Source organism: Blennius ocellaris (assembly GCF_963422515.1).
Source record: "Blennius ocellaris genome assembly, chromosome: 17".
NCBI lineage: Eukaryota > Metazoa > Chordata > Actinopteri > Blenniiformes > Blenniidae > Blennius > Blennius ocellaris.
In genome coordinates, this window is record NC_137666.1 from 24,245,940 (window position 1) to 24,258,467 (window position 12,528).

The 12,528-nt window shown below is 48.3% G+C and overlaps 1 protein-coding gene across 1 annotated transcript in view; it reads right to left on the minus strand.

Moving 5' to 3' along the window:
- Nucleotides 1-10,932, minus strand: part of syne1b (spectrin repeat containing, nuclear envelope 1b) — a gene marked incomplete at its 5' end in the record, with an annotated part of 131,929 nt that extends 120,997 nt beyond the window's left edge. The window contains 2 exon segments of the mRNA XM_080513104.1: nt 7,017-7,078; nt 10,857-10,932. Of these exon segments, the coding sequence (XP_080369230.1) occupies nt 7,017-7,078; nt 10,857-10,932 (138 nt within the window).
- Nucleotides 10,933-12,528: the final 1,596 nt, after the last annotated feature.

Here is a 12,528-nt window from a genome sequence, read left to right on the forward strand (position 1 = left end):
CTTTAGCCTAGGAAACACTGATGCTTCCTTTAGCCGAGGAAACACTGATGCTTCCTTTAGAGCCTTCTTTAGCCTGGGAAACACTGATGCTTCCTTTAGCCTAGGAAACACTGATGCGTCCTTTAGAGCCTCCTTTAGGCTAGGAAACACTGATGTTTCCTTTAGCCTAGGGAACACTGATGCTTCCTTTAGAGCCTCCTTTAGGCTAGGAAACACTGATGTTTCCTTTAGTCTAGGGAACACTGATGCTTCCTTTAGAGCCTCCTTTAGCCTAGGAAACACTGATGCTTCCTTTAGCCGAGGAAACACTGATGCTTCCTTTAGAGCCTCCTTTAGCCTAGGAAACACTGATGCTTCCTATAGCCTAGGAAACACTGATGCTTCCTTTAAAACCTCCTTTAGCCTAGGAAACACTGATGCTTCCTTTAGAGCTTCCTTTAGCCTAGGAAACACTGATGCTTCCTTTAAAACCTCCTTTAGCCTAGGAAACACTGATGCTTCCTTTAGCCTAGGAAACACTGATGCTTCCTTTAGAGCCTCCTGTAGCCTAGGAAACACTGATGCTTCCTTTAGAACCTCCTTTAGCCTAGGAAACACTGATGCTTCCTTTAGAGCTTCCTTTAGCCTAGGAAACACTGATGCTTCCTTTAAAACCTCCTTTAGCCTAGGAAACACTGATGCTTCCTTTAGAGCTTCCTTTAGCCTAGGAAACACTGATGCTTCCTTTAGAGCTTCCTTTAGCCTAGGAAACACTGATGCTTCCTTTAAAACCTCCTTTAGCCTAGGAAACACTGATGCTTCCTTTAGAGCTTCCTTTAGCCTAGGAAACACTGATGCTTCCTTTAAAACCTCCTTTAGCCTAGGAAACACTGATGCTTCCTTTAGCCTAGGAAACACTGATGCTTCCTTTAGAGCCTCCTTTAGCCTAGGAAACACTGATGCTTCCTTTAGAACCTCCTTTAGCCTAGGAAACACTGATGCTTCCTTTAGAGCTTCCTTTAGCCTAGGAAACACTGATGCTTCCTTTAAAACCTCCTTTAGCCTAGGAAACACTGATGCTTCCTTTAGAGCTTCCTTTAGCCTAGGAAACACTGATGCTTCCTTTAGAGCTTCCTTTAGCCTAGGAAACACTGATGCTTCCTTTAAAACCTCCTTTAGCCTAGGAAACACTGATGCTTCCTTTAGAGCTTCCTTTAGCCTAGGAAACACTGATGCTTCCTTTAAAACCTCCTTTAGCCTAGGAAACACTGATGCTTCCTTTAGCCTAGGAAACACTGATGCTTCCTTTAGAGCCTCCTTTAGCCTAGGAAACACTGATGCTTCCTTTAGAACCTCCTTTAGCCTAGGAAACACTGATGCTTCCTTTAGAGCCTCCTAACACCTTACCTTAACTCCTTCAGGAAGTCTCCTAACACCTTTCTTTAACCCCGTGAAGTCATCCAGGGGGGTTAAGGAAAAGAGGATAGCAAAGGAGATAGGAGGGACTATTAGGAATCACCCTTTGTCAACAACTTCACTTCCTGTTTCCTGTCTGACCTGCACCAGGTTTTGTTTTAACCTTTAGGACTTTGATTTTGTGAATTGATCAATGAATCAATAAGTGATGATTTGTACAGTCTGAGTGGATGAAGAAGGTAAACAGCCTGTTTGTGAGATACAGTAACATGTGATGGTGAGGAGGAAGAAGAGGAAGAGGAGGAAGAAGAGGAAGAGGAACAGCTCAGCTGACACGCCTGTTTCCTCAGCTGTTTGTTTGTTTCCTGGCTGTTTGTTTGTGTCCTGGTCATTTGTTTGTTTCCTAACTGTTTGTTTGTTTCCTGGCTGTTTGTTTGTTTCCTGGCTGTTTGTTTGTGTTCTGGTCGTTTGTTTGCTTACTAACTGTTTGTTTGTTTCCTGTCTGTTTGTTTCCTGGCTGTTTGTTTGTGTCCTGGTCGTTTGTTTGTTTCCTAACTCTTTGTTTGTTTCCTAACTGTTTGTTTGTTTCCTGGCTGTTTGTTTGTTTCCAAACTGTTTGTTTGTTGCCTGTCTGTTTTTTTCCTGGCTGTTTGTTTGTGTCCTGGTCGTTTGTTTGTTTCCTAACTGTTTGTTTGTTTCCTGGATGTTTGTTTGTGTCCTGGTCGTTTGTTTGTTTCCTAACTGTTTGTTTGTTTCCTGGCTGTTTGTTTGTTTCCTAACTGTTTGTTTGTTTCCTGGCTGTTTGTTTGTGTCCTGGTCGTTTGTTTGTGTCCTGGTCGTTTGTTTGCTTCCTAACTGTTTGTTTGTTTCCTGTCTGTTTGTTTCCTGGCTGTTTGTTTGTGTCCTGGTCGTTTGTTTGTTTCCTAACTGTCTGTTTGTTTACTGGCTGTTTGTTTGTGTCCTGGTCGTTTGTTTGTTTCCAAACTGTTTGTTTGTTTCCTGGATGTTTGTTTGTGTCCTGGTCGTTTGTTTGTTTCCTAATTGTTTGTTTGTTTCCTGGATGTTTGTTTGTGTCCTGGTCGTTTGTTTGTTTCCTAACTGTTTGTTTGTTTCCTAACTGTTTGTTTGTTTCCCGGACTGAGGCTTTCTTCCAGTTGTCAGGCGACGGGACTCAGCTGATTGTCTCTGATATCAAATCCACGGAGTGACTGAGAGGAAGGACTTAGAGGAACAACTCAGAGGAAGGAGTCAGAGGAAGGAGTCAGAGGAAGGAGTCAAAGGAAGGAGTCAGAGGAAGGAGTCAGAGGAAGGAGTCGGAGGAAGGAGTCAGAGGAAGGAGTCAGAGAAAGGAGTCAAAGGAAGGAGTCAGTGGAAGGAGTCGGAGGAACGAGTCAGAGGAAGGAGTCAAAGGAAGGAGTCAGAGGAAGGAGTCAAAGGATGGAGTCGGAGGAACGAGTCAGAGGAAAGAGTCAGAGGAACGAGTCTGGACCCAACAAAGTGGAATATCATCGTCATCAACAGAGTTTTGAACGGTAACAACCGATATTGTGAGTTAATAAATCCACTGAGAAGATCGGATTCTAACTACAAACAGGACTCTGGTTTAAAACCTGCTCTAATCTGAACAAACTGAGTCTGACTTCCTGTCCATCCTGGAAAATGACAAAGTGGAAAAAACTCTGGAAAGTCAAACAAAGTGACAGGATGAGGACAGTGGAAAAGTCGACACAGGAAACTGAATTGATGAAGACAGGAAGTTCAAACGGAGATAATGGTGTTATGAACACATTTACCCACAAATGTTAACGTGAGTCTGTTTTCCACTGCAGAGACACCATGAGGGAGCTGCAGTGTTCAGTAGCCTGTCTGTAGTGTTCAGTAGCCTGTCTGCAGTGTTCTGCAGTGTTCAGTAGCTTGTCTGCAGTGTTCAGCAGCCTGTCTGCAGTGTTCAGCAATGTTCAGCAGCCTGTCTGCAGTGTTCAGCAGTGTTCAGTAGTCTGTCTGCTGTGTTCTGCAGTGTTCAGTAGCCTGTCTGCAGTGTTCAGTAGTCTGTCTGTAGTGTTCTGCAGTGTTCAGTAGCCTGTCTGCAGTGTTCTGCAGTCTTCCGTAAACTGCAGTGTACAGTAACCTGCAGTGTTCAGTAAACTGCAGTGTACAGTAAACTGTAGAGTTCAGCAGTGTTCAGTAACCTGCAGTATTCAGTAACCTGCAGTGTTCAGCAGTGTTCAGCAGTGTACAGCAGTGTACAGCAGTGTACAGCAGTGTTCAGTAAACTGCAGTGTTCAGTAACCTGTAGTGTTCAGCAGTGTTCAGTAAACAGCAGTGTACCGCAGTGTACAGTAACCTGCAGTGTTCAGCAGTGTACAGCAGTGTTCAGTAAGCTGCAGTGGGACAGATCCGGTCCTCTTGGTATTCACAGTGAGTGTTGAAGTGCAGAGCTTGAATACTGATGAAGAAATGAACAAAGTGCCGTGGCGTCGCTCCACCGCAGGTCAGAGTGTGAAGCTGCTGCAGTGGTTCTCTGTGTTCATTATGTAACCAGCAGCAACGGTCACTGCATGGCGTTAGTGTCCATGGGCTGTGGTCTGGGGTCACTGCATGGCGTTAGATCTATGGTCTGGGGTCACTGCATGGCGTTAGATCTATGGTCTGTGGTCTGGGGTCACTGCATGGCGTTAGATCTATGGTCTGTGGTCTGGGGTCACTGCATGGCGTTAGATCTATGGTCTGTGGTCTGGGGTCACTGCATGGCGTTAGATCTATGGTCTGGGGTCACTGCATGGTGTTACATCTATGGTCTGGGGTTACTGCATGGTGTTACATCTATGGTCTGTGGTCACTGCATGGTGTTACATCTATGGTCTGTGGTCACTGCATGGTGTTTCATCTATGGTCTGGGGTCACTGCATGGTGTTACATCTATGGTCTGGGGTCACTGCATGGCGTTAGTGTCCATGGGCTGTGGTCTGGGGTCACTGCATGGTGTTAGATCTATGGTCTGGGGTCACTGCATGGTTCGTTTCATCAGTGTTGTTTTGCTGCCACAGGGTCACGTGACTCCGTGAGCTTCTGTTATTGTTGTTATTGTTGTTGTGTCACGAACATGAAAGCAGAGGAACGCCTGCAGGGAGGAGCTGAGAGTCACCTGGAGCTCCATCTGCACCACCAGCCTGCCAGGACTGTACAAACTGTACACACTGATACACACTGTACACACTGATACACACTGATACACACTGATACACACTGATACACACTGGACCCACTGTACACATTGATACACACTGTACACACTGATACACACTGATACACACTGATACACACTGGACCCACTGTACACATTGATACACACTGTACACACTGATACACACTGATACACACTGATACACACTGATACACACTGGACCCACTGTACACATTGATACACACTGTACACACTGATACACACTGGACACACTGTACACATTGATACACACTGTACACACTGATACACACTGGACACACTGTACACATTGATACACACTGATTCACACTGATACACACTGATACACACTGGACACACTGTACACATTGATACACACTGTACACACTGATACACACTGGACACACTGTACACATTGATACACACTGTACACACTGATACACACTGTACACATTGATACACACTGTACACACTGATGCACACTGTACACATTGATACACATTGATGCACACTGTACACACTGTACACACTGATACACACTGATACACACTGTACACACTGTACACACTGATGCACACTGTACACACTGTACACACTGTACACACTGATACACACTGATACACACTGTACACACTGATGCACACTGATACACACTGTACACACTGATACACACTGATACACACTGATGCACACTGATACACACTGTACACACTGATACACACTGATACACACTGTACACACTGATGCACACTGTACACACTGTACACATTGATACACATTGATACACACTGTACACACTGATGCACAATGATACACACTGTACACACTGATACACACTGGTACACACTGTACACTCTGATACACATTAATACACTCTGATACACAGTGATACAAATTGATACACAACCACACACAGTCATATAAACACACAACCGCCATCACCTACAGCTCCCATCTGCCAGGCCTGACGCACGCACGCACGCACACACACACACACACACACACACACACACACACACACACACACACACACACACAGACCAAGCTGTATATAGGTAGTTAGAATCTGTGTTTTTTTTGTTTTCATTGTGAATAAATATAATGTTTGGAATCATACTTGCTGTGTTATTAACGAGCACAAAGGAGAATGAAATGTCGACTCTTCTGTGTCAAGAACTCCAAAATCCTTCAATCTTTACTGTTAATTCTGGTAATTGTAATTAATTTAACCATTCATTCAAATTCCTGATTAACTGTCTAGTATATCTTATGAGACTGATAGAACTGAATTGTCTATCATTTCCTGTTAAGACAGTGGAGCTCCGAGGTTCTGATACAGATCAGATAAACATTTTCAATAACATAATTAATAACTACCTTCAATAATTATTAATTATTATCAATAAACTGATAAAACACTACACAAATGGTAACACGTGATCCTTATGAGGGAAGAAATCCTGGAGGATTGTGGGCCATGACAGTAGACTGCAGTAATAGATTACTGTGTATCGCACTACTGTCAGTGGCAGAGGACTGTGGGCCATGACAGTAGACTGCAGTAACCAAGTTAGCATCGCTAGCATGATAGCCTTTAGCTCATGTCGACACTAACTAGCCTGTCAGTTAGCTACATCACTGTGTGAAACATTGAACGGGGAGCGTCTCCATGGCAACAGACGCTTTGGGTTAGACCCTAACCCTTTGATCTCCTCCTCTCGTCTGCTTTGTATTGAAGTTTTTTGTAGTTTTCGGGGGATTTATTGGTAAACGGTTAGCCGTTAACGTCCCAAAAATAAAATCGATCCTTGAATGATGACAAATCATCCCTGAAGATTTCATGCAATCCGTACATACATACGTATATATACATACCTACCAATATACATACATACAGTACATACATACATACATACATACATACATACATACATACATACATACATACATACATACATACATACACACATACATACACACATACATACATACATACATACATACATACATACACACATACATACATACATACATACATACATACATACATACACACATACATACACACACATACATACATACATACATACATACATACATACACACATACATACATACATACATACATACATACATACATACATACATACATACATACATACATACATACATACATACATACAGTACATACATACCTACCAACATACATACATACATACATACATACATACAGTACATACCTACCAACATACCTACCAACATACATACATACATACATACATACATACATACATACAAACCAATAAATGAATACACGCAGACATAAACATAACCTTGTGCCCAGCGTTGGTTGGTGAAGATAGAAATAGAAAGTGCAGAAACATAAAGTGCTGAGTCATGGAGAGTGAGCGGTTCCCACCTTGGACAGATGAGAGTTCATCCACTTGGTGAAGGTTCTCTTCTGGACGGCTGCTTGCTCATCTGGAAGCATCAAACACCCGGTAAGTAAGTCAGTCACTTATCTAGGAAGCACTTTTCACAGATGGTGTGGACATGAAGAGGAGCACTAAAACGATGTCAGAGTAATACTGTGGGGGCTACAGCCTGACAGAACAGGCTGTAGCTCCTCTAAAGTCCCCCACAGTCCTCTAAAGTCCACCACAGTCCTCTAAAGTCCTCCACAGTCCCCCACAGTCCCCCACAGTCCTCCACAGTCCTCCACAGTCCTCCAAAGTCCCCCACAGTTCCCTAAAGTCCTCTAAAGTCCTCTAAAGTCCCCCACAGTCCTCTAAAGTCCTCCACAGTCCTCCAAAGTCCAGCATCGTCCCCCACAGTCCTCTAAAGTCCCCCACAGTCCCCCACAGTCCTCTAAAGTCCCCCACAGTCCTCTAAAGTCCTCCACAGTCCTCCAAAGTCCAGCATCATCCTCCACAGTCCTCTAAAGTCCCCCACAGTCCTCCAAAGTCCCCCACAGTCCTCCAAAGTCCAGCATCGTCCTCCACAGTCCTCTAAAGTCCTCCACAGTCCTCCAAAGTCTACCACAGTCCCCCACAGTCCTCCAAAGTCCCCCACAGTCCCCCACAGTCCTCTAAAGTCCCCCACAGTCCTCTAAAGTCCTCCACAGTCCTCCAAAGTCCAGCATCATCCTCCACAGTCCTCTAAAGTCCCCCACAGTCCTCCAAAGTCCCCCACAGTCCTCCAAAGTCCAGCATCGTCCTCCACAGTCCTCTAAAGTCCTCCACAGTCCTCCAAAGTCTACCACAGTCCCCCACAGTCCTCCAAAGTCCCCCACAGTCCTCTAAAGTCCTCTAAAGTCCCTCATAGTCCTCTAAAGTCCTCTACAGTCCTCCAAAGTCCAGCATCGTCCTCCACAGCCCTCTAAAGTCCCCCACAGTCCTCCAAAGTCCTCCAAAGTCCTCCAAAGTCCCCCACAGTCCTCCAAAGTCCAGCATCGTCCTCCACAGTCCTCCAAAGTCTACCACAGTCCCCCACAGTCCTCCAAAGTCCCCCACAGTCCTCTAAAGTCCTCCAAAGTCCCCCACAGTCCTTCAAAGTCCCCTACAGTCCTCTAAAGTCCCCCACAGTCCCCCACAGTCCTCCAAAGTACAGCATCGTCCTCCAGAGTCCTTCAAAAGTCCAAGGTGAAAGGTCATGAAGACGCAAGAGAATGAGTGGAGGGTAAAGTTATGCAGAGAGCTAACCCCGGCCCCTCTCACCCTGTCAAACCCCTCTCACCCTGTCACACCCCCTCTCACCCTCTCACACCCCTCTCACACCCCTCTCACCCTGTCACACCGCCTCTCACCCTCTCACACCCCTCTCACCTGGTCAAACCCCTCTCACCATCTCACACCCCTCTCACCCTGTCAAATCCCTCCCACCTCTATCACCCTCTCACACCCCCTCTCACCATGTCAAACCCCTCTCACACCTCTCACCCTGTCACACCCCCTCTCACCCTGTCACACCCCTCTCACCCTGTCACACCCCTCTCACCCTGTCACACCCCTCTTACCCCTCTCACACCCCCTCACGCCCTGTCACACCCCTCTCACCCCTCTCACCCTCTCACACCCCCTCACGCCCGGTCACACCCCTCTCAGCCTGTCACACCCCTCTCACCCTGTCACACCCCTCTCAGCCTGTCACACCCCCTCACGCCCGGTCACACCCCTCTCACCCTGTCACCCCTCTCTCACCCTGTCACCCCATCTCACCCTGTCACACCTCTCTCACCCTGTCACCCCCCTCTCACCATGTCACCCCCTCTCACCCTGTCACACCCCTCTCACCCTGTCACACCCCTCTCACCATGTCAAATCCCTCCCACCTCTCTCACCCTCTCACACCCTCTCACCCTGTCACCCCCTCTCACCCTTTCACCATGTCAAACCCCTCTCACCATGTCACCCCCCTCTCACCCTGTCCCACCTCTCTCACCCTGTCACACCCCTCTCACCATGTCACCCCCCTCTCACCCTGTCACATCCCTCTCACCCTGTCACACCCCCTCTCACCCTGTCACACTCCTCTCCCCCTGCCACACCCCCTCACACCCCTCTCACCCTGTCACACCCCCTCTCACCCTCTCACACCCCTCTCACCTGGTCAAACCCCTCTCACCATCTCATACCCCTCTCACCATGTCAAACCCCTCTCACCCTGTCACACCCCCTCTCACCGTGTCTCACCCCTCTCACCCTGTCACACCCCCTCTCACCCTCTCACACCCCTCTCACCCTGTCAAACCCCTCTCACCATGTCAAATCCCTCCCACCTCTATCACCCTCTCACACCCCCTCTCACCGTCACACCCCCTCTCACCATGTCAAACCCCTCTCACACCTCTCACCCTGTCACACCCCCTCTCACCCTGTCACACCCCTCTCACCCTGTCACACCCCTCTTACCCCTCTCACACCCCCTCACGCCCTGTCACACCCCTCTCACCCCTCTCACCCTCTCAAACCCCCTCACGCCCGGTCACACCCCTCTCAGCCTGTCACACTCCTCTCACCCTGTCACACCCCTCTCACCCCTCTCATCCTGTCACACCCCTCTCAGCCTGTCACACCCCCCCACGCCCGGTCACACCCCTCTCACCCTGTCACCCCCCTCTCACCCTGTCACCCCTCTCTCACCCTGTCATCCCCTCTCACCCTGTCACACCTCTCTCACCCTGTCACCCCCCTCTCACCATGTCACCCCCTCTCACCCTGTCACACCTCTCTCACCCTGTCACACCCCTCTCACCCTGTCACACCCTCTCACCATGTCAAATCCCTCCCACCTCTCTCACCCTCTCACCTTGTCACCCCCCTCTCACCCTTTCACCATGTAAAACCCCTCTCACCATGTCACCCCCCTCTCACCCTGTCCCACCTCTCTCACCCTGTCACACCCCTCTCACCATGTCACCCCCCTCTCACCCTGTCACACCCCTCTCACCCTGTCACACCCCCTCTCACCGTGTCACACTCCTCTCACCCTGCCACACCCCCTCACACCCAGTCACACTCCTCTCACCCTGTCACACCCCTCTCACCCCTCTCATCCTGTCACACCCTCTCACCCCTCTCACCCTGTCCCACCCCTCTCACCCGGTCACACCCCTCTCACCCTGTCACACCCCCCTCTCACCCCTCTCACCCCCTCACACCCCCTCTCGACCTCACACACTCCTCACACTCCATCCCGCCAGCTGGCTCATGCTGCACACGGCACTGAGTGGCCATTTTTAAACGTCCAGCCTTCTTACTGACGGTCACATGATCCAGGAAGCACTGCGAACACCAGGGGAGAGTGAAGCATCACCATGACCCACAGGGGGATGCCCACTGGAGCATAACACACACACACACACACACACACACACACACACAGACTGACACAGATGCTTCGTCCTCCAGGAGCTTTGCAGGTCAAACAGAAGAGAGCTGGAGAGAGAGAGAGAGAGAGAGATGAAGGAGAGATGGAAGGAGAGACAGGGATGGAGGAGGAGAGATGGAGAGATGGAGAGAGAGAGAGAGAGAGAGAGAGAGAGAGAGATGGAGAGAGAGAGAGAGATGGAGAGAGAGAGAGAGAGAGAGAGAGAGAGAGATGAAGGAGAGATGGAGGGAGAGACAGGGATGGAGGAGAGATGGAGAGAGAGAGAGAGAGAGAGAGAGAGAGATGGAGGGAGAGACAGGGATGGAGGAGGAGAGATGGAGAGAGAGAGAGAGAGAGAGAGCGAGAGAGAGATGGATTCTGCTCCACTTACCACGCAGATACTGAAAGAATCCAGTCACCAGGTTTAAAGAGGTCTTCCTCACAGGTACATCCTTAATATGAGCCATTCTACACTCCAGTCCACAGCGCTGTGCATGTCACAACCCCCACACACACATACACACTGATCGGTGTGTGTGTGTGTGTGTGTGTGTGTGTGTGTGTGTGTGTGTGTGTGTGTGAAGATGAGGTCCGGAGAGGGAAAGTCTTTTTCCAACAGGAAACAAAACAGATCTGGTTCGCCGGTGAAAGCTAAAGAGCTGCTGGAGGCTGTGCTGTCCCCTCCTCCCTGAAGCACACACACACTCACACACATGCACACACACACACACACACACACACACACACACTCACACTCACACACACACACACAGGCTGCAGCAGAGAGGTCTAACAGAAAGGCTGGTTTACAGTCCCATCCCTCCGTCTTGCTGTGTTGTTTCCATCCAGAGCAGCCATGTCTGCTGATGCCTGAGAGGACGAGCTCTGCCCCCGGTGCCTCCCCCCCCCTCTCCCTCCTCCGATGTGCGACGTGAGAACGTGAGGACGTGAGGACGTGAGGACGAGCTCTGCCTCTGCTGGATCATCACAGCATCTCAGGCTGGAGAGGAATCAGCTCACGGCTCCACCAATCAGCTCGCAGGAGGCCGTGAAATCACAGCATGGCTGCTTTATCCTCATCTAAGCTGTGTGTGTGTGTGTGTGCGCGTGTGTGTGTGTGTGCGCGCGTGTGTGTGTGTGTGTGTGTGTGTGTGTGTGTGTGTGTGTGTGTGTGTGTGTGTGTGTGTGTGTGTGTGTGTGTGTGTGTGTGTATGTGTACAGTTATGATGTTCTGTGAGTCTTCAGAAAATGAAATGGATGAAATTGATCAACACGTCTGTTGCTTTATTGCTGACTAGACAGAATGAAATTAGCTGAATAATGAATTCTGAGGGTCACCAGCTGCTGTCTGGGTGTCGAGGACCCCCCCCCCCCCCCATCCTGTTGAAACATTGACATTCAGTCTTCATGCTTGTTTCATTGCTTCCGACACAGAAACTCTCTAAGTGCAGATTAAAACCACAGCAGAACTTCATAAAGTATCTGCTCGTCATGGAGGTAATAGAGTACTTAAATGAATCCCAGGACTCCACAGTGTTACCTGGGACCAATGGAAAGCTCTTCCATTTTGCGGAGAGCTGCAGGCTTCAGCAAAAACAACAACAATTCACAGCAACAACAATCCTTAACAACACCAACAATGATCCACCCAACAACAACCCCAGTAAAGACAATCCACACCAACAATCCACACCAACAATCCACACCAACAATCCTCAGCAACAGCAATCAACAGCAACAGCAAATCCCTGGCAACAACAATCGACATCAACAGCACTCCTCAGCAACAATCCACACCAACAATAATCCTCAGAAACAACAATCCTGAGGAACAACAATTCCCAGCAACCAAAATCCACACCGACAACAATCCACACCAACAATATCAACAATCCACACAAACAATAATCCACACCAACAACAATCCGCAGAAACAACAATCTGCAGAAACAACAATCCTCAGCAACAACAAATCAACACCACCAATAATCCACACCAGCAACAATCTTCAGCAACAACAGTCCACATAAATAATACTCCCCAGAAACAACAATTCACACAAC